Raw genomic sequence first — 23448 nt, 5'->3', positions numbered from 1 at the left:
TATGCCTGAGAGAATTTAATGGCAAGATGTAACTCTGAGTGAATTCGTGTCAAAAAATAATTTGTGAGGAAAAAAGAAAGAGTAAGGAAGAAAATCTCCCCAGACTCTATTTATAATCAATATTCCAAAAGTTCTTTTATAATTTAGAAAATAAAAATTCAAGGGAAATTGTATTCTATTAACTGCACCTAAAGTCCTTTACTATAAACCTTTATTAACCTGATTGTACTCAACCTCTTCATAGCCATTAAAAATAATAGTAATATAGTATCAAATATTGGTGAGGATGTGGGGAGCAATTAGAACTCTCATATATTGCTTGTGGGAGTTAAAAATAGTACAAATATTTTAGAAAACTCCTTGGCAATTTTCTAAAATTTTAAACATATGCATACTGTGATGGTTAAGATTATGTGTCAGCTTGGCTGGGCCATGATTTTCAGTGTTTATATATGATCACTCCCATGATGAGATCTGCTGTGAGTAGCCAATCAGTCGAAAGGGAGTTTCCTTGGGGGTGTGGCTTGCATCCAAATATAAGCATTTTGGCTTTTTGCTCACTCTGGATCCTGCGGCTGCCCCCTGTTCTTCTGACCTCCAATTCTTGGGACTTGAGATATTGGCTTATCTGCCATTCTTGGGATTTGTCAACCTTCACAGCCTGCGAGTGGATCCCTGCTCCCCAACCTACTGATCTTGAGTTCGCCAGCTCCTGCAGCTACATGAATCAGGAGAAGCCTTGTGGTCTTGCCTGTCAATCTTGGGATTCCTCGATATTCACAGCCTATGAGCAAAAGCCCTGCTTTACAATCTGCCAACCTTGGGCTCACCAGCCCCAGTGGCTACGTGAATCAGGAGAAGCCACTATCCTAATCCGTGGGCTTGAGACATTCTAGTCTCCACAAATCGCATGAGCCGTTTCTTTGATATAAATCTGTCCCTATATATATTTATACACGTCACTGGTTTTGCATCTCTAGAGAACCCAGCCTAAGACACAGAAAACAACACCATCCCTCTGACCCGATAATTTCACTCCTAGATATATACCTAAGAGAGAAGAATGCATATGCTCACAAAAAGACATGAATAAGAATAGTAAATTCATAACAGCCAAACACTAGAGGCACTCAAATGTCCATTAAAAGGAGAAAAGATAAAAAAAAAAGTTACATTCATACCATCTTCAGCAATAAAAAAAGATCAAGCTATGATACATACGATGACATGGGTAAAAGTCAAAAACATTTTGTTGAGCAAAAAGAAGACAGACACAAAATTACATGAAGTTATGTAAGCAAATTACATGAACTTCAAAATCAGACAAAATTTAAACTCTGGCAACAGAAGTCAAAGTATTGATTAACCTTTGGTACTGGAGGTAATTTAGAGAGGGGGCATAAGAGAGCTTTTCAGAGTGAGGAAAATATTCTGTATCTTGATCTGCTGATGATTACATCAGTGTATGTATAAGTAAATGTTCGAGATATACACTTAAGATTTTAGAATTTTACAGGACGTAAATTCTATCTCAATTATAGAATTAGTGAATAAAAACAAAGAGAAATGGTTCAGAAGTGGTAAGGAGTTGCCGGTCCTGACTTGGCGGGAGCTCTCAGGCACAATCCCTTGGAGCAACTGTGACAGGGCTGGCGGTAAAGTTCCAGATGTGGTTTCCTCAGAGAGAGGCAGTGAGCCACACAGCCTACTCACACCTCCAGAACCAGAGAATAATGGTGCTCTGAGCAAAAGCTAAGTACTTGTGTTTATTTTACCGTGTCCCCAGCCCCCAGCCAGCTTCAGGGGCCGTTGATTTCCCTGGGCCTCAGATAGGTCCTGCAACATGCTCTGAGCCATTCTCTCAGCCTTGGAGAAGGGATAAATTAACAACTGGGGGAAAAGATAATCTGCTGGCTCCACTAAGCTGAGGAGCTCAGGACAGAAGTGGCTCCTGTCTAGGCACAAACGGTCTGTGGACTTTGAATACCTTCCACCCCTGCATGGAACTGTGTGGGCCCATTTCAGGAGAATAGGCCCTTGTTGGCAGACTGTAACTGTTTCAGTTGTGTGATGGAGAGGTGGGTGTTTGATGTTTGACACCACTTTGCCTATTAAACAGGGTCTTTACCCACCCACATCAGGGGCCTAAGGACGGTTGGCTTCACCCACATCACCTAGGCACCTGTGACAGTGGTCCAAAGACAAGTGATACCTCCCAGTCCTTACAACTAAAAGCATTGGGTGCCCCTGGTCCAGTTGCAGAACCCACTTACTTGTGCACTCCAGGGAAAAGGGACACACTTTCCATGCAGATGCTCGGGGGATGGTTGTCTGCCCCCTGCCTTGCTCAGAGTGTGACCCCTAGTTGCAACCAGATACCTATGTCCACACTAATTAACCCTGACCTTCTAAGACTGTAGGACAGAGCTGGTACCACACTCTTGCTGACCAACTACCTGGACACCTGAGCTGAATCCATACAAGAAAAGTGAATGGACTCCTAGGCTCATATACATGATAACAGCTACAGCCATCTGGTGACAGGATGTTGGAGCTTCAAAGGTGAAAAATAACCAAGCTAGCTCACTCAAGCAGCCTCTTTGGGCATATCAAGACAAAACAAGGCAAGAAGTTAGGATGCAGTAAGCAAACATAAAATAAACTGATATCATAACTTACAGATGGATCAGAGACAACAGGCAATATCAAATCACATAAAGAAGCAGCCCATCATTGCTTCAACAAGTGCTCAAAACAAAGAATCAAGGAATCATCCAGATGAAGGTGTATTCCTGGAAATACCAGATGTAGAATACAGAAGATTAATATACAGAACGCCTCAAGACACCAGGAAACAGATTAGGCAAAATCCAGATCAAGCCGAGGAACACACAGATAAAGCAGTTGAAGCAATTAAAAAGGTTATTCAAGAACATAATGAAAAATTTAATAGGCTGCAAGAATCCCTAAAGAGACAGCAATCAGAAATTCAGCAAATTAGCAATAAAATTACAGAATTAGACAACTCAATCAAAAAAGAGCACAAATGGCAATATTAATTTCTGACAAAATAGACTTTAAAGTTAAATCCACCACAAAGGATAAGGAAGGACACTATGTAATGATTAAGGGGACAATCTACCAGGAGGACATAACCATATTAAATATTTATGCACTCAATGACAGGGCAGCAAGATACATAAAACAAACTCTAACAGCATTGAAAAGTGAGATAGATAGCTCCACAATAATAGTAGGAGACTTCAAAACACCACTTTCGGTGGTGAAGGACAGAACATCCAGAAAGAAGCTCGATAAAGACACGGAAGATCTAAATGCCACAATCAACCAACTTGACCTCATAGACATATACAGAACACTCCACCAAACAGCAGCCAAGTGTATTTTTTTTTCCAGCACACACTGAACATTCTTGTAGAATAGACCACATATCAGGTCATAAAGCAAGCCTTAGCAGAATCCAAAACATCGAAATATTACAAAGCATCTTCTCTGACCATAAGGCCATAAAAGTAGAAATCAATAACAGAAAAAGCAGGGAAAAGAAATCAAACACTTGGAAACTGAACAATACCCTGCTCAAAAACGACTGGGTTATAGAAGAAATTCCAGATGGAATAAAGAAATTCATAGAACCCAATGAGAATGAAAACACTTCCTATCAGAACCTTTGGGACACAGCGAAAGCAGTGCCCAGAGGTCAATTTATACCAATAAATGCCCACATACAAAAAGATGAAAGTGTCAAGATCAAAGAATTATCCCTACAACTTGAACAAATAGAAAGAGAGCAACAAAAGAAACCCTCAGACACCAGAAGAATGCAAATAATCAAAATTAGAGCAAAATTAAATGAAATAGAGAACAGAAAAACAATTGAAAGAGTTAACAAGACCAGAACTTGGTTCTTTGAAAAAATAAACAAAATTTATAAACCATTGGCCAAACTGAGAAAAGAAAAACAGGAGAGGAAGCAAATAACCCGAATAAGAAATAAGATGGGTGATATCACACCAGACTCAACTGAAATTAAAAGAATCATATCAGATTACTATGAAAAATTGTACTGTAACAAATTTGAAAACATAGAAGAAATGAATTCCTAGAAACATACTATATATTTAAACTAACACAAACAGAGGTAGAACAACTAAATAAACCCATAACAAAAGAGATTGAAATGGTAATTAAAAAACTCCCAACAAAAAAAGCCCCAGCTCAGACAGCTTCACTGGAGAGTTCTACCAAGCTTTCAGAGAAGAGTTAACACCGCTACTACTAAAGATACTTCAGAGCATAGAAAAGAATGGAATACTTCCAAACTCGTTCTATGAAGCCAGCCCATCCCTGATACCAAAACCAGGTAAAGACACCACAGAAAAAGAAAATTACAGACCTATATCCCTCATGAACTGACATGCAAAAATCCTCAACAATATTCTAGCCAATAGAATTTAACAACATATTAAAAAAAAAAAAATCACCATGACCAAGTGGGATTCATACCCAGAATTCAGGGTTGTTCAACATGAGAAAAACAACCAATGTAGTCCATCATATAAATAAAACAAAAGACAAGAATCATATGATCTTATCAATTGATGCAGAAAAGGTATTTGACAAAGTTCAACACCCATTCATGATAAAAACTCTCAGTAAAATAGGAATAGAAGGAAAATTCCTCAACATAATAAAGGACATTTATACAAAGCCAACAGCCAACATCATCCTAAATGGCCCAGAAAACCAATGGAGAGAGTCTGAAAGCATTCCCCTTCAGATCGGGAACCAGACAAGGTGCCCTTTATCATCACTCTTATTCAACATTGTGCTGAAGGTCCTCGCCGGGGCAATTAGGCTAGATAAAGAAATAAAGTGCATCCAGATTGGCAAGGAAGAAGTAAAAGTATCTCTATTTGCAGATGACATGATCTTATACACAGAAAACCCTAAGGAATCCTCAAGAAAACTACTGAAACTAATAGAAGAGTTCAGCAGAGTATCGGGATACGAGATAAACATACAAAAATCAGTTGGATTCCTGTACACTAACAAAGAAAACATCAAAGAGGAAATATATCAATACCATTTACAGTAGCCTCCAAGGAGATAAAATACTTAGGAATAAATCTAAGCAGAGATGTAAAAGATCTATACAAAGAAAACTATAAGACACTTCTTCAAGAAACCAAAAGGGACCTACCTAAGTGGAAAAACATACCTTGCTCATGGGTAGGAAGACTCAACATTGTAAATATGTCTATTCTAACAAAAGCAATCTATAGATAGAATGCAATTCTGATCCAAATTCCAGTGACATTTTTTAATGATTTGGAGAAACAAATCACTAACTTCATATGCAAGGGAAAAAGGTCCTGGATAAGAAAAGCATTACTGAAAACAAAAAACAAAGTAGGGGACCTCACACTACCAGATTTTAGAACTTATTATACTGTCACAGTAGTCAAAACAGCCTGATACTGGTACAATAACAGGTACATAGACCAATGAAACAGAATTGAGAATCCAGACATAAATTCATCCACATATGCGTAGCTGATAGTTGACAAAGTCTCAAAGCCAGTTAAGTGGGGGAAAAGACAGTCTCTTTAACAAGTGGTGCTGGCATAACTTGATTTCCATCTGCAAAAAAAATGAGACAAGACCCATACCTCACACCATGCACAAAAACTAACTCAAAACGGATGAAAGACCTAAATATAAAATCTAAAACGATAAAGATGATGGAAGAAAAAAATAGAGACAATGCTAGGAGCCCTAATACATGGCTTAAACAGTGTACAAAACATTACTAACAATGCGCAAACACCACTATAGCTCCTAAAAATCAAACACCTATGCTCATCTGAAGACTTCACCAAAAACGTAAAAAGGTTACCTACAAACTGGGAAAAAGTTTTTTAGCTATGACATTTCCAATCAGTGTCTGATCTCTAAAATCTGCATGATACTGCAAAAACTCAACTGCAAAAAGGCAAACGACCCAATTAAAAAATGGGCAAAGGATATGAATAGGCACTTCATTAAAGAAGACACTCAGGTCGATAACAGATACATGAGGAAATGCTCACAATCATTAGCCATTAGAGAAATGCAAATCAAAACTACCATGAGATTCCATCTCACTCCGAGAAGGCTGGAATTAGTCCGAAAAACACAAAATAATAAATGTTGGAGAGGTTGGGGAGAGACTGGAACAGTTATACCCTGCTGGTGAGAGTAGAAAATGTTATAACCACTTTGGAAACCCATTTAGTGCTTCCTTAAAAAGCTAGAAATAGAACTACCATATTATCCAGCAATTCTACTCCTTGGAATATATTCTAGAGAAATAAGAGCCTTTACACGAACAGATATATGCACACCCATGTTCATTGCAGCTCTGTTTACAATAGCAAAAAGATGGAAGTAACCAAGGTGCCCATCAGTGGATGAATGGATAAATAAATTATGGTATATTCACACAATGGAGTACTACACATTGACAAAAAACAATGATGAATTTGTGAAACATTTCATAACATGGAGGAGTCTGGAAGGCATTATGCTGAGTGAAATTAATCAGTTGCAAAAGGACAAATATTATATGAGATCACTATTATAAGAACTGAAGAAATCGGATAAACAGAGAAGAAAATATTCTTTCATGGTTACAAGAGTGGGAGAGGGAGAGGGGCATTCACTAATTAGATAGTAGACAAGAACTATTTTAAGTGAAGGGAAAGACAATACACAATACAGGAGAGGTTGGCACAACTGGACTAAACCAAAAGCAAAGATGTTTCCTGAATAAACTAAATGCTTCAAAGGCCAGAGTATAAGGGGCAGGGCTTTGGGGTCCATGGTTTCAGGGAACATCTAGGTCAATTGGCATAATAAAATCTATTAGGAAAACATTCTGTATCCCAGTTTGGTGAGTGGCGTCTGGGGTCTTAAATGCCAGCAAGGGGCCATCTAAGATGCATCAATTGTCCTCAACCCACCTGGAGCAAAGGAGAATGAAGAGCATCAAAACACAAGGTAATTATAAGCCCAAGAGACAGAAATAAATATATCAGCCTGATACTACATCAGCCTGAGACCAGAAGAACTAGGTGGTGCCCGGGTACAACCAATGACTGCCCTGACAGGGAACACAACAGAGAAACCCTGATGGAGCAGGAGAGCAGTGGGATACAGACCTCAAATTCTCACAAGAGACCAGACTTAATGGTCTGACTGAGGCTAGAAGGACCCAGAGGTCATGGTCTCCAGACTGAAACCATTCCTAAAGCCAACTTTTCAGACAGGGATTGGACTGGAGTATAAAATGGAAAATGATACTGGTGAGGAGTGAGTTTCTTGGCTAAAGTAGGCACATAAGTCTATGTGGGCAGCTCCTGTCTAGAGGGAAGATGAGAAGACAGAGGGGGACAGAAGCTGACTGAAGGGACACAGGAATACAGGGTGGAGAGAAAAAGTGTGCTGTCTTTTTAAGGGGGAGAGCAACTAGGAGTGTATAGCAAAGTGTATATAAATTTTTGTATGGGAGACTGACTTGATTTGAAAACTTTCACTTAAAGCATGATAAAACTAAAAAAAATTAGGAAAAGAATTGAGTTAAACCATGTAAAGAAGGATTTGCATACAGTTTTAATAAATGCATTAAAAATAGTAAATTATGACTTGTGAGATAAAGTAGTACATGAATACAGATTAATCAAATATTGAATAATCAGCTACCAAAATTATTCTTTGGTAACTAAAAAAAGCATATGTAAAAATAATACAGATAATAAGAAATTGCAAAGGTCTTCTAAAAATATCATCTTACCATCTGCTTTGCTGCCTTCTTCCACCAAAAGTTTTGCAATGTTAAAGAATCCTTTTGCAGATGCCAGGTGGAGGGGCCTATCTCCAACTTCACCACTTACATTTACATCAGCACCAAATTTCAAAAGGAGCCGGGTGACCTAAAGGATCCATTCATTTGAAATTGATATCAAAAGTAGAAAAAAAAAGTTAAAATTGATATCGAAAGTTAAAAAAAAAAAGCTTTCAGCAATGTAAAAGATGATGTATCATTAAGGCTTTTTCTTAGATTATTTTCACCCGAAAATAATAAAAAATCTTAACTCTACTGGCCTAAACAAATTAAAGTCCAGCTCTATCTCTAGCTCTGGCTCTATCTCTATTTCTGTCTCTGTCTCTATCTCTACATCATCTATATCTGTATCTGTAGATATAACCACTGAACATGAAGTCCCCAAATGTTACAATTACAGGGATGGTTAATAACACAGCTTAATGACATTGTCAAAATTCAAGTTTTTTTCCACCATTCTGTTCTGCCATGCTCAACATGTAGTCTGAATCTCCTCACCGTAGAAGGAGAGCTGCAGTTTTCCAGGCATTACACACCAAAGTCCATAGAGTAGAGCAAGAAAGCGCCTCTTCTGTTTGGAACAAGGAACCTCTTTTTTTTTTTTTTGAATCTAGGAATTCCTTCCTTAAACTGCTCCAGAAGACATCCCCATACGCCTACTTGCCCTAGACTTTGTCTTCTGCATCTTCATAAGCCTATTGCTCAGCAAAAGGAAATATTTATTGTGAGTGGCTTAGACTAATCAAGATCTAACCCACAATGGCTGGGGATAGGGGCATATTATCCAAGCACAAACTGATAGGAAGAGACTGAATAGTAAGAAGAAAATCATGAGCCTGCAAGCAAGGTGGCAGTAGTGGGAATGATAGTTTTGCGTAAGCAATCAACAGTGTCAGCTGTTAAGCTTATAATGAATGATTTTTTTTTTTTTTTCAGTAAAGAAGTAACATAATCTACTGGTTAACAAATTAAAGTCCAGAGTAAAACAGACTGAAGTTTGAATCCAGACTCTGATTCTCAGTAGCTGCGTGACCTTGAGAATATTAGTTATTTTTTTTATTTTATAAAATTATTTGAACCTGTTTGTTCATCTGTAAAATGGGAATAGTAGACTTACTTCATGGGTTGTTGTGAGGATCAAATGACAAGATTTGTTTAATGGGTAATTTTTTTTTGTCTTTATTGGTGAATTAAGATAACGTTGTTTATCTTTCTTGTTTCAGAGTTATTGTGATGACCAGATAAAATATGAAGAGGCTTTGAAAAAATCAGAATTGCTCTGCATGTTTTTGCCTTTGCAAACCTGCTTTTGCCATTTCTTCTGTTTTCTATCAACTCTCTTATCAAATCCTATAATGCAGGTCTTCATTGTACATAAATAACCTTGTCTAAAGAGCCACCCATATTTTTCTTTGAACAATCTTTTCCAAAGTCTCCTTCTGGCCAAAGCCAGTGGTGGATTACTTAATTCTTATTTTTCATGACAGTCCCATGCATATGTCATCACTGTTCATATTGGTCCTGGAATTCTGGGTCCTTTTCTGGACTTGTGAATAAGTTGGAGATAGCCACACTAGCCCCTCAGCATCTTTCCAATTAGCTGAGACTCTATATCCAAAGAGGCAGTGAGGGACAAAGTGATGGAGTATTTAGGAGTCTTCCTGGGGTTTTTTTCAGGCAATTTCTGGTATTCCTTAGGATCATTTGTATACTCACTTAGGAATTTTCCAAATAATTTCTCCAAGCCTCACAATGCCTCCCCTGAGAATTCAGAGCTCACCTCAATGATCTCAAGAGGTAAATTAGAATGCTTCTGCGCCATTAAAACAACAGTTGCAGAAGCTTTCCTCTATTGTCCTGACCACTGACTTGTTAGCACAAAAGAGAATTAAGCTCTAAAACTACTTTGACTTCCTATGTGGCAGAAAATAAACATACTTGAGCAAAAATCCCTCAAGAGTATAGTACACATGTGGTAGAAATTCTCAGCAAAATATTCACTGGGTGGGATGTAAGGAAACTGATTTCCTGTTGAATACAGCAGGTAAGAGCAACGAGAATCAGCCTTGTGTTATTAGCTCTACGACCTTGAACGAATTATTTGACATTCTGATACTTCAGTTTCTTGATTGGCAAAACGGGAATAATAATAGTTCTAGCTTACAGAGTTGTTGTGAAATTAAATAATTACATGCAAAGCACTTAGAAAAATGCCTGGTTCTCAAAAAATGTTAGTAGAAGTGGAAGCGCCAGCATGGAGTATATGTATTTTTTATCTCTTTGTTGGCAAATAGGCAGATCAAGACTTAATTCAGGAGAAATCAGAAGAGCAGAAGTCTAAAAAATTTGCACTCCTAAGCAGATATTTTCACTTACACAGACTCTATAAATTCTGCTTATATGACTTTATAATGGACAGATTTAAACTATCTCTGAAATAGATTGTCTATTAAATGTTATTATTACATACCTAGGAAATATTGCTCTCGGAACAAAACATCTACTCTTCTACTTAAAAACAAATAAATAAGCAAATGGCAAGGAACATAGTGCATTTAGGCACATTTATATATTGAGTGTACCATTCTCCTTGTCAGCATACTTTTGCAAATGACAACAGCATCCATAAATTACTTATGTGCTGCCTTCGCACACAGAAAGTGAGTCCCTTATCATAAGAGGGCCATCCACATTTTAGCATAATTTTATAAGTCTGTGACCATATATTCAGGAAAAAGTAAACAAACTTAGCTTTCCACTCAACATGCGTAGAGGCTCTTTATGTTTCTGCTGGGTGATGAAGTTAACCGCCAAAGAGGATGACTACAAATAAAGTGCAGTGGACATACCCTGTCTGTGCCTGAATGTAAAAAGTATGGAATTTTTCCATCACTGGGGATTTTGGACACTGTAATTTGAAAAGCATTTTCAGTGTCCGGCTCTCCGGTGCACTCCAGTGCACTCTGAGCAGCACATGAATGAAATGAGAAATCTTCCTTTTCTATAGGTCACACTTCACAGGGCTAAGAGTGTCTAAGCATATGCCAGTTAGCAGAGAAATAAAGGCACAATGACCAGAACAGCACAGAGACACGAGTAAGTTTGATTTTCAACATGAGATCCTCAGGTGGTGCGGTGGCCTCCAGGAAGGGAAAAAGGTAAAGTTTTACTCTCTAATTTACTCCATAATTGAGTAATCCTAGAGATATGAAATGAGGAAGAATGTCTTCATTCCTTGGTTTCTGGCCCCTTCCTCTCATCACTCCAACCTCTTGCTTTCATAATCACACCTCCTACTACTTGCTCTGATTTTCTTCCCCATGCATATAAGGACCCTTGTGATGGCATAAATCCCAGAATAATTTCCCCATCTCAAGCTTTAATTTAATCATGTCTGCAAAACCCTTCTACCACAGAAGGTAACATTCACAGATCCCAGAGATTTTGATATGAACATTTTTCAGGGGCCATTATTTAGCCTCCTACCACCCTTGACAGTAGAAACACGAAACAAAGCTTCCACAAGACAATTTGTTTTTCCCCCAGAGAACTGTTAGTGGGGATTTTATGATTTGTTTTATTGTTTGTCCTTAGTATCATCACAGTGACATTTACTGAGCATTTGACAAACACTTTGAATTATTATCTCATCATAACAGCAAGTCTATAAAGTAGGTACTATTCATATTTTTTTCTACTTCCTAGATGAAGAAACTGAAGATGAAGGAAATTATATAACCGACAGTCATAAACCTAGCACACTTTCAAACTCAGGCTGACCAGTTCCTGTGGCCACACACTTACCAATATACCCTACTGCCTCCCTTGCATACCGAAGTGCCAGGAAAAAATGAATAACACGGAAGCTACAATGTTTATATAGATCTGCAATCTCCTGAAAGGGAGGACTGATGAAAATATGGGAAAAATAAGTCAAAGGATGTCTTACACATGTTTTATTTGAAGCTAGGGCAGTTCAACAAAAGCCTGGACCATGTAAGTGGTGCTTTAGGAATGCTACACACAGACTCACCTGTTCGTGGCCATAGTATGCTGCAATGTGCAGTGGGGTGAAAAAAACCGCATCTTGAACGTTGATGTTAGCTCCGTGTTGCAGCAGCACATCAGCAGCCTGAATAAGAAAGAGACCTCAGTTAGGGGTTTCATTTAGGGCATCTAACCATCAAAATTCAGTTTACAAACACCGTATGCAACTCTTCTTCAGGAGTCATCAACCTAAAACAACTTTCTTCCAGCCCTCTTCTCAAACACCTCCAATGATTTACTCTTGCCTAGAAAAAAAAGCCCAACTCCCACAGTATAGCATTTAAGCTTCTCTCATTCTGACCGTATCCTTTCTAGTATATTTCCCATTATTCTCTTTCATAAACCCAATTTTCTAGGCAATCCAAACTGCACCCAGTTTTCTGCTCCTTTGAACCTTTGTTCGCACTATTTCCTCAGTCAGAAACTCACTTCTACCGATTCTCCAGATGTCTAAATGAAAAATCTTCTCCAAGATTTTCTTAATTTCCTTCCTTTTATTGCCAACCACCTGGATGAAGCTAATTCTTTACTCTTAAATCTCATATAGCTTTCTTTCATGTTGCTTAGAATGTTTTCTTACGTACGCACATACTTCCTCCCCCCTACTAGAGAGAAATTCTTTAAAGACAATGTTTATATTAGATTCATCTTTGTAATATCAGTCTAGCATGTTGCCATGCAAATAGTCATTATTCAATAAGCATTTGTTGAATGAATGAATTGATGGATGAATGAATGAATGAGTGAAAAACACTACCAGGAGCTATCCACCAATTGTCTTCATGGAAAACCATAGGATGGCCACTAAGTTGCTGACCCTTCAGATTTCTTTTCCTCTCAGCAACCCACTTCCAAGTCTCTCTTTTTCAGATAACAAATTGGAATAATTTCTTTTACATGTGTTCATTTTCATTCGGTATTTCCCTAATGTACTGTCTATTCTTCAGTTACTCAAATAATATACATGCAATTCTTTGGGAAATTTTTCAAAAGTCTGATAGACTTAGAAGAGAAACAGGAGGGTGGAATTTAAGACCTCATAGAACCATAACCAAATTGCCTCAAGTTAAGTTTCCTTGCCTGTTTGAGAGCCATGGACAACATCCACTAAAACCCTTAGTTTTAAAGAGGAAAGATTTGAGAGCCAGGGGAATTAGGAAATTTTTTCAAGGTCATGGAAGGATCAGTGACAAGAAGTCATGGAACAAGGGAAGTGAATCCTTAGTGTCCTATCTCAAGCTTTGTTTCTGAGTGCTCTGTAGTCTTAAATAGTTCATTCATTTAGTCATTTGTTTATTTATCCATCAAATAATGTAATGAGATAAAAAACATTAGTTAAAACTGTATAATTATATTATTTGTATATGCTTATTCTCATAATTCGTTCAAACAGTGGCATAACATGAGAACTAAGTCAAATTGTTGTGAAAAAGATAACACCTGAAATTTTCTTTGGTCCAAAAAAGAAAAACACGTGTATAGATGTCCCTGCATTCTCGAAACAATGCTTTTGCTGATATTTGGACATTGCAGACTATTGACCAACAGAATACAAATTGTATAAAGTGAGCTGTTTTCTAGTAACAAAAATAAATAAATGATTAATGCTTATTGAGGGCCTGTTATATGTGGGGGACTGTACTAAGTGTGAGCAGCCCTGGTGGTACAGCGGTTAAGTACTCTGCTGCTAACCAAAAGGTGGCAAACCCACAAACTGCTCCTCAGAAGAAATATGTGGCAGTCTGCTTCTGTAAAGATTCACAGCCTTGCAAACCCCATGGGGACAATTTTACTCTTTTCTATAGGGTTGCTATGAGTTGGAATCAACTTGACAGCAGTTTTATACTAAGTTTTATACAAAGTGCGTTAATAAAAATTGATGTTTACACTCATTAGTTCATCCCCAAACACAAAAGGTAGGCACTACTCTCCCTGTTTCAAAGGTGAAGAAACTGAGTCTCAGAGAGTTTAGGTACTTTACTTCAGATCATAAAGCCTTTAAGGGGCAGAACTGGAATTCTGTTTAATTTCAGAGTTTCTTTCCATCATGTTCCTGATATGACCTTGGTCTCTGAACCTTTATGCAACTGAACTGACTCAAAAATTCCAGATAAGAGGAAGCCATCTATCAGCAGAGACCCTGCAGATTCAGCCTGAAAATAAATGCCAGAGCCATTCATATCAAGTGCCTGGCATCTTAGGCTTCACATGCCTAGAAGTTCAATCTCAGGAACCTTTAAAGGAAGCCATGAATGATCAAGGTAGATGAAGGTTTTAAAAATTTCTCTTATTTTAAATATAGCATAAAATAAAGTAGACAGCATGAATTTTTATTTTAAAAGAACTCTCAAATGTTAACATACAGAGCCAATTTCTTAGGCATGGTTCTAAACTTACTTTCATTCCAAAAGATAATGGCTCTTAGACTTCAAAAAATAGTCCAAAGCAAAAATGTTCCCCCTAAGTTAGTACTATCCAGTCATTCAGATGGCCAACCTTTGGGATGAACATTGATTAATTATGAGATATCGGCCTTCTGAGAAACTGTTAAAATGTTAAGCTTTAATGAAACCACACACAGTCATTACTGAACTGCAGGCTTTTTTTAGTTTGTTTTAAAATTCAAGGAAATATTTAACCATTGAGAGCAATGTACACTGAAATTATCTGAATAATTTTACATTTCATTTATATGAGTAGGATGCATTTATTGGCTTTTATGATTTTTTGAGTCATGATGCAAAGAGCATCTCCTAGTACTCTTGTATAAATATAGTATATATAAAAAAATATAGTATATAGTGACATACAAATACACCTGTCATATAGGCTGAAACAAATGTACTTGTATAAATATTCAGGCTTCAAAAATATTTCTGTCAAATCATTTTACTTATGTTTCCCCTACCCAGAGTCTGAAAAAGCCAGGAAATCAACTTTCCACTACATGAAGCTCCATGAAATCAGAGTAAATTTATTTTATGGTAAGTTTTATATGATAGGCTGGAAACCCTGGTGGCATAGCGGTTAAGTACTGCGGCTGCTAACCAAGAGGTCGGCAGTTTGAATCCGCCAGGTGCTCCTTGGAAACTCTATGGGACAGTTCTACTCTGTCCTATAGGGTCGCTGTGAGTTGGAATCGACTCGACAGCAGTGGGTTTGGTGGTTTGGTTATATGATAGGATGCTAACCAAAAGGCTGGCAGTTTAAATCCACCAGCTGGGCCTTGGAAACCCTATAGGGCAGTTCTATCTTGTCCTATAGGATGGCTATTAGTCAGAATTAACTCGAGGGCAACAGGTTTGGGGTTTGGTTTTTTGGTATATGATAGGCATCGAAATAATTGTTGAATGGGATTGTATTTTTGGTCAAAACATAAAAATTTGGAAGAAAAACTTACCATCATTTGTAGGGGAATTTAAAAATTATTAATTAGGACCAAAGTACATGATAGAATTTTTAAATAATTCAATTGAACCGACATGTATCGATTACTTATTTCAAATTAATCTTCAGCAAACCCCAAGTTCCTGCTCCATGCCCAGAAGTAGGGTTTGAGTTTTATATACATTATCCCATTAAGCTTTTTTTGCAAGGCATAACATTTCATTGTTTTACAAAATCTTGAGAAAATGCAAGGTTTTGCTTTTTTTCCTCAAAAAACAAATACTGAAATTATAAACTAGAAACAGTTTTATCACAGAAAGGATATCTTAATAATCTTAATGCTCTTTGAAGATATGAACTGTATTATAGTATAATACTATTTTTCTCCCTTGGAGCCATTGTTGGGTTCGCCACCTTTTGGTTGGCAGCCAAGCACTTTACCACTGCGCCACCAGGGCTCTTCCCACTTAACAACCTATGTTATGCAGGTGACACAGCCTTGCTTGCTGATAGTGAAGAGGGACTTGAAGTACATACTGATGAAGATCAAAGACCACAGCCTTCAGTATGGATTACACCTCAACATAAAGAAAACAAAAATCCTCACAACTGGACCAATAAGCAACATCATGATAAACAGAGAAAAGATGGAAGTTGTCAAGAATTTCATTTTACTTGGATCCACAATCAACACCCATGGAAGCAGCAGTCAAGAAATCAAACCACGCATCACATTGAGCAAATCTGCTGAAAAACACCTGTTTAAAGTGTTCAAAAGCAATGATGTCACTTTAAGGACTAAGGTGCCCCTGACCCAAGCCATGGTGTTTTCAATTGCCTCATATGCATATGAAAACTGGACAATGAATAAGGAAGACTGAAGAAGAATTAACACCTTTGAATTATGGTGTTGATGAAGAATGTTGAATATACCATGGACTGCCAAAAGAAAGAAAAAATCTGTCTTGGAAGAAATACAGCCAGAATGCTCCTTAGAGGCAAGGATGGCAGGACTTCTCACATAATTTGGACGTGTTATCAGGAGTCATCAGTCCCTGGAGAAGGACATCATGCTTAGTAGAGGGTCAGCGAAAAAGAGGAAGGCCCTCAATGAGATGAACTGACACAGTGGCTGCAACAATGGGCTCAAGCATAACAATGATTATGAGGATGGCACAGGACCAGGCAGTATTTCGTTCTGTTGTACATAGGGTCACTATGAGTTGGAACTGACTCTTAAAACAACAACGTAATTTGATTGAGGAGCCTTGGTGGTACAGTGGTTAAGTGTTCGCCTACTACTTGGTGGGAGAAAGATGTGGAAGCCTGCTTCCGTAGAGATTACAGGCTTGGAAACCTATGAGGCAGTTCTACTCTGCCCTGTATCATCGCTATGAGTTGGAATTGACTCAGTGGCAATGGATATGGAAATATTAGATTTATATAACCAACATTTAAATCAGTGGCAAGGGCTCAATTTGTAATTATTATTATCATTATTATAGAGCTAAGATAGCCTGGACTGATGACGTGGTATCTTTCCTTGATGGAAAGATAAACTGCTTATACCTCCCATTAAGCGGTCGTTTTATGAGCACAAGAAATGGATCAGAACTCTTTATTTTGATATTAGGGCAATTACTATATAAATTAGTATTGCAGATATTTTTGTTTACCAGATAACACCTGCAAATATCCAAGTGAAGTCCCTTGGATTTCTAGGTCATAATTTTAAACATTTATTTGCATATACTGCCTTTTCTTCCTAGAATATCCTCCCTTCTCTGTCTCTGCCTGACAAAACATTACCCAGTTTGCAAGGCCAAGCCCAGTTTCTATGTTCTCTGTAAAAACTTCATGCAAATATTTCACTGTATTGATCATTTCTTTTTTTGAATGCCTATATTACTTATCCATGCAACTTAACTTTCCCATTAATCATTACTGTCGTTAAACCACTATTATATAAATTTTAAACTTCTTCTTCTTTTTTTTTTTTTAATGTTCAAAACTTGTTTTAATGAAGTGTAAGACGTTTTGACTTCAGGTAAAAGGATTTTCCGCCCGAGCCACTGGGATTTGATCCTTCTAACTAAAATAGCCAGACCTTATCTTTCAAAATCCCAGAGACTTTGAAAGTAATGCCCATAAGAGCAAAAGCCCTCACTGTGCTTGCTTCTTAAATGTTTTTCTACAGTACAACTATGACTTATTTGACTTGGTCCCATTTAACACCCCCTCTATTCCTCATCTTTTGAGATTCATTGGGCAGGAATGAAGGAGAAAAAATGCCCATATGAAGGAGAACTGAATACCGTATGGAAAAGAAAGTAGAATAAGGTAAATCCTAGATGGAATAAAATGGCAATTGATCTCAGCTGAAATTGCCAAAATTAGACATAGTGTCTTATACCTCCTAAGCCTTCGATAAATATCTACAGTTTGAAATTATATATATATTTTTTTGCTTTAAGTGGTATCTCATTTGTTATTTTTTCATTAAAGACTTCCTCAAATTTATATTTATATCAATCTTTTCCTCAAGATTTATGGTTTGTTTAAAGCCACAATTGTCTCATCTGTGTACCTGTATCTAACTTTTATTATTGAGGCTTGCAGAGAACAGAACACTGAGGCTGTACTGGGACAATATCTATTTGCATTTAATGCAGTAGTCTGTATTAGCAAAGCTTCAGAGGAAAAAACATTTTCTAAAGCCATGCCTCAACGATTCCAAATGATTCCAATGACATTAATATGGAAGTTAATTTAGATTTGATATTTTCCAGTTCTGACATTCAATGACCAGTAGTCAATCTTTGTCCTCATGAACTACTGCCCTCTTTCCTGAACTTCACAATCTTATTTTAAGAGTAGTCTACACTTGTCCACATTTCCTCACCTCCTATTCATTCTTTAACCCACTAAATACAATTTGTCTTCAAATCTCACCACTCCAGGGAAATTTCTCTGGAAAATAACGTCGAAGACCTCCTATTTGCCCATTTCAATGGTCTTTTACTTACTTTAACATATCTACAGCATTTGTTACTATAGTCCATCACCTTCTTAAGATTCTATCCTTCCTTAGATTGCTCTACACAACAATTTTTGAGTTTTCTTCTTACCTCTCTTCTTATTCCTCTATATAGGTTCCTCTTTCTCTGTTCATCCCTGAAGTGTTGCAAACACATTGAACAGAGAGCAAAACTGGAAGCAGAGCAATCAGTTAGAAGGCTCTTGCAGTACGTTAAAAAATGAGAGAGAGAGATAAGGATAAAACACTCAGTAGTACTAGTAAGTGTCACTAAAGATGAAGAATAAATTCTAGAGATATTACAATAGTAGAATCAGTACAACATAGCATATAAGGGGACTGGAGAAGGGAATAATGGTGAGAAATTGTCAGAAAAGGACGACTTTAAAAGAAAAGGTCCATTAGAGGAGATGAGCAGGAAGAGAAAACTTTGCCTAGTTCATGAATTTATGATGGGAAACCACCACCTATAGTTTCTGTCTCTCAGATCAATCATTTCTAATACCTAGTTTTTCTAATTCCCCTTGGCAGTTCCGTGTGCTTTTATCCAGTACCACAAGCTTCTTCCACTTGGGTCAATCTCTCACATAACATGTGAATATAATTCTCAAGTTTTCAAACTACTGAACCAAGAGCTACGTCAATTGAAGCTCCCAATAATTGCTTATCCTTTTGTATTGAAGCCTTATATTACTTAGAAAGCATTTTAGATTGTTGCATTTGCTTTAGAATTACAAAGTCTTTATTTTGATTTGATGGTCTGTTTTCTGTAGGATTTTTTTAGAAAATATATACAGTCACTACTTTACATCCATTGCAAATGTTAGGTAAGAACTCTATGTAGTTACAGAGTTTTTCACCTATAACACCGGCCGACTATTTTTATAATGATTTTTTTTTTTTAACCTGACATAGCTCTAATTAAGTATTTGAGCACAAAAACCTATTGGAAAACAGTTTCTTCAGGCTGTTGCGAAATGAGGTTCTCTTATGTGATCTTTCTCTTATTATCTCAGGTTAAAATTAAATTTAGTCTTAAAATGACTCCGAACAAGACCCCACAAATACTATCAAGGAACTAAAAGAAAGCACCATCTTCTTAAGTTGTAGAAATAAAGCTTAGAGATATGACAACATATACATACAATAAAAGAATTTTTTTATAGATTATATACGTTCAAAATCACCTCTCAGGAAATGAGAACAAAAGTAGAAAAGTTTATGGATGAAGAAGAGTTGGGAGAATCAGGATAAGGGAAAGGACTGGAGAAAAAAGGGGTATCATTTTATAGAGGCAATAAATGAAGCCACGACATAACATCATTTCACCAAGGTAAGAGGAATTATTTGTGGGATACTTAGGATTACAGAGTGGGAAGGAGACGAGCCAGCAAAGGAAAGAGAAGAGTACTTGATAAAGGAAGAAGACAATAAAGGAATGTTCCAAGGATGCCCATGGAGGAGATACATTTAAGAAAACAGGGGCAAAATTTCCTGAGCATTCCAGAAACTCATCCTCTTGCTGTGCTATTTTCTTCTTTAGATACATTTTTGGAGTATTTCCTTATGTGAGGGTCTTATTTTAAAATTCCTGGGTTAGAAAACAGTCTTTCAATGTTCACTATGTTATGAATACATCACGTTGTATGCATTTCGAAACCACACTTATTTTTCCTATGAGGTTTATTTATATATCTTGTCACAGGCCCTACATTTTTCACTATATTTAATTGCAGAAACTTGAAAATTTGACCACCAGTTAGGTCCCCTCCCACTGGAGTTCCTACCCACACTGCACTTACTCCACGACATTACCATTACGGAGGAGTACCAGCTGACACTTGTCAGCAAGCATCCCCAGACAACCAGTTTTTTCATTTAACTTTCATTGTCCAGCCCAGGTTACGTGTGCCTCCATTTCTCATAGGAAACGCTTACTCAAAATCATTTTAAAAACAAAAGTGTTTTGCATCCATGTAAAAATCAACTTTTTAAAATTAAACTTTGAAGGTGAGTTGAAGGCAACAAATAGAACATAAGAAGGAACACATAAATATTTTGCCTCTTAGTCACAGCTAAGTAATAAAAAATTCTATCAAAACAAAATCGTATCAATGATTAATGAATTTCTAGTAGCTGGAATTTAAAAACAAGGAAGACATCATCAACAATTTAGTCTTGGCTCAAGGGTTAGTCCTATTACAAGAACACGTATGGAATATTTACAGCCCCTTTTTTTGACCTTCCTAATTAATCAAATGAGAAAACTCACCATTTGATGAACTACAAAATAATACAGTAATTCATTTTAGGACAGCAGATGTGGGAAATGAGTTGCATCCTACAGGCTTTTTATTTAACAATACTATTGTAACTGTTGGTCTGCAAGAATGTCAGAATAAATGACGCAATTAAATGGTAAATCCATGGTTGCAAAAAATGTTTCAAATGATCATGAAACACTATGTATTGACAGGAGTAGGAATCGGTATTAGAAAATTTGCTTTCTGAAGAAGTTTCTTAAAATGCAGAATACACATCTTCTAGTTAAAAAAAAAAAAACTTTTTTTTTTTTTTTTGTATCTTCTAGTTAGAGACCTATTATCAAGACAGAAAATGGTAAGCAGAATGGTGGTAAACGTATTAACCACTCCATTGGTCATGCTAACTTAAGACAAATACTGGTTAGTCATAGATAGAAGCCTACACTGAAAATAAAAAGAAGTTTCCTAGAGGCAATTTTGCAGCTATGATTGTAAATAAACTTCTGTTATTAAGTTCTTTTTCCCAAAAGACAGGGAAAAAAATCCATCATTGGTTCTCCCTTGTGTGAATTTCATAGTTTCTGGCAATATGTAAAACTTAAGAATTCATATTCCTGGTTAAACTTTTTGAAGCTTACCTTGACTTTCTAGAAGCCTTCTTTTGTTATTACACAGATTTTTTTTCAAGAAAAATTATTAAAGATGTAAAAACTGACTACCTATTGCTGTCGAGTCAATTCTGACTCATAGTGACCCTACAGGATGGAGTAGAACTGCCCCATAGGGTTTCCAAACAGCAGCTGGTAGATTCAAACTGCCGACCTTTTGGTTAGCAGTTGAACTCTTAGCCCCTGCACCACCAGGGCTCCCTCCCCCCAAAAAATGACTAGAATTAGAGAAGAGTAAATCAAGTTAGCAAAGGTTAGTTGTTGTTGTTGTTAGGTGCCGTCGAGTCGGTTCTGACTCATAGCGACCCTATGCACAACAGAACAAAACACTGCCTGGTCCTGCACCATCCTTAGGATCCTTGTTATGCTTGAGCTCACTGTTGCAGCCACTGTGTCAATCCACCTCATTGAGGGTCTTCCTCTTTTCTGCTGACCCAGTACTCTGCCAAGCATGATGTCCTTCTCCAGGGACTGATCCCTCCTGACAACATGTCCAAAGTATGTAAGATGCAGTTTCGCCATCCTTGCCTCTAAGGAGCGTTCTGGCTGCACTTCTTCCAAGACAGATTTGTTCGTTCTTTCGGCAGTCCGTGGTATATTCAATATTATTTGCCAACACCACAATTCAAAGGCGTCAACTCTTCTTTGGTCTTCCTTATCAATTGTCCAGCTTTCACATGCATATGATGTGATTGAAAATACCATGGCTTGGGTCAGGTGCACCTTAGTCTTCAGGGTGACATCTTTGCTCTTCAACACTTTGAGGAGGTCCTTTGCAGCAGATTTCCCCAATGCAATGCATCTGTTGATTTCTTGACTGCAGCTTCCATGGGTGTTTATGGTTGTTCCAAGTAAAATGAAATCCTTGACAACTTCAATCTTTTCTCCGTTTATCATGGTGTTGCTCATTGGTCCAGTTGTGAGGATTTTTGTTTTCTTTATGTTGAGGTGCAATCCGTACTGAAGGCTGTGGTCTTTAATCTTCATCAGTAAGTGCTTCAAGTCCTCTTCACTTGCAGCAAGCAAGGGTGTGTCGTTTGCATAATGCAGGTTGTTAATGAGTCTTCCTCCAATCTTGATGCCCCGTTCTTCTTCATATAGTCCAGCTTCTCGTATTATTTGTTCGGCATACAAATTAAATAGGTATGGTGAAAGAATACAACCCTGACGCACACCTTTCCTGACTTTAAACCAACCAGTATCCCCTTGTTCTGTCTGAACAACTGCCTCTTGATCTACGTAAAGGTTCCTCATGAGCACAATTAAGTGTTCTGGAATTCCCATTCTTGGCAGTGTTATCCATAGTTTGTTATGATCCACACAGTCAAATGCCTTTACATAGTCAATAAAACACACATAAATATCCTTCTGGTATTCTCTGCTTTCAGCCAGGATCCATCTGACATCAGCAATGATATCCCTGGTTCCATGTCCTTTTCTGAAACTGGCCTGAATTTCTGGCAGTCGATATACTGCTGCAGCCATTTTTGAATGATCTTCAGCAAAATTTTGCTTGTGTGTGATATTTATGATATTGTTCTGTAATTTCCACATTTGGTTGGATCGTCTTTCTTGGGAATAGTCATAAATATGGATCTCTTCCAGTCAGTTGGCCAGGAAGCTGTCTTCCATATTTCTTGGCATAGATGAGTGAGCACCTCCAGTGCTGCATCTGTTTGTTGAAACATCTCAATTGATATTCCATCAATTCCTGGAGCCTTGTTTTTCACCAATGCCTTCAGAGCAGCTTGGACTTCTTCCTTCAGTACCATCGGTTCCTGATCATATGCCACCTCTTGAAATGGTTGAGTATCGACTAATTCTTTTTGGTATAATGACTCTGTGTGTTCCTTCCATCTTCTTTTGATGCTTTTTGCATCATTTAATATTTTCTCCATGGAATTCTTCACTATTGCAACTTGAGGCTTGAATTTTTTCTTCAGTTCTTTCAGCTTGAGAAATGCCGAGCTTGTTCTTCCCTTTTGGTTTTCCATCTCCAGCTCTTTGCACGTCATTATAATACTTTGTCTTCTCGAGACATCCTTTGAAATTTTCTGTTCAGTTCTTTTACTTTATCAAGTCTTCCTTTTACTTTAGCTGCTCGATGCTCAAGAGCAAGTTTCAGAGTCTCCTCTGACA

At 37.4% G+C, this 23448-nt stretch overlaps 1 protein-coding gene across 1 annotated transcript in view; it reads right to left on the bottom strand.

Moving 5' to 3' along the window:
- The window catches only part of TNNI3K (TNNI3 interacting kinase), a 381325-nt gene that overhangs the window by 229567 nt on the left and 128310 nt on the right, over positions 1 to 23448 (bottom strand). The window contains exons 6-7 of the mRNA XM_010591188.2: positions 11940 to 12038; positions 7856 to 7994 (exon numbers count right to left, since the gene is read on the bottom strand). Coding sequence (XP_010589490.1) covers positions 7856 to 7994; positions 11940 to 12038 — 238 coding nt within the window. The remainder of the gene's footprint in view (positions 1 to 7855; positions 7995 to 11939; positions 12039 to 23448) is intronic.

This window comes from Loxodonta africana, chromosome 3 (assembly GCF_030014295.1).
Source record: "Loxodonta africana isolate mLoxAfr1 chromosome 3, mLoxAfr1.hap2, whole genome shotgun sequence".
In the NCBI taxonomy this organism is placed as follows: Eukaryota; Metazoa; Chordata; class Mammalia; order Proboscidea; family Elephantidae; genus Loxodonta; species Loxodonta africana.
Note: the sequence above shows the minus strand (reverse complement) of the source record. Positions and strands in the feature narration are given on the sequence as shown.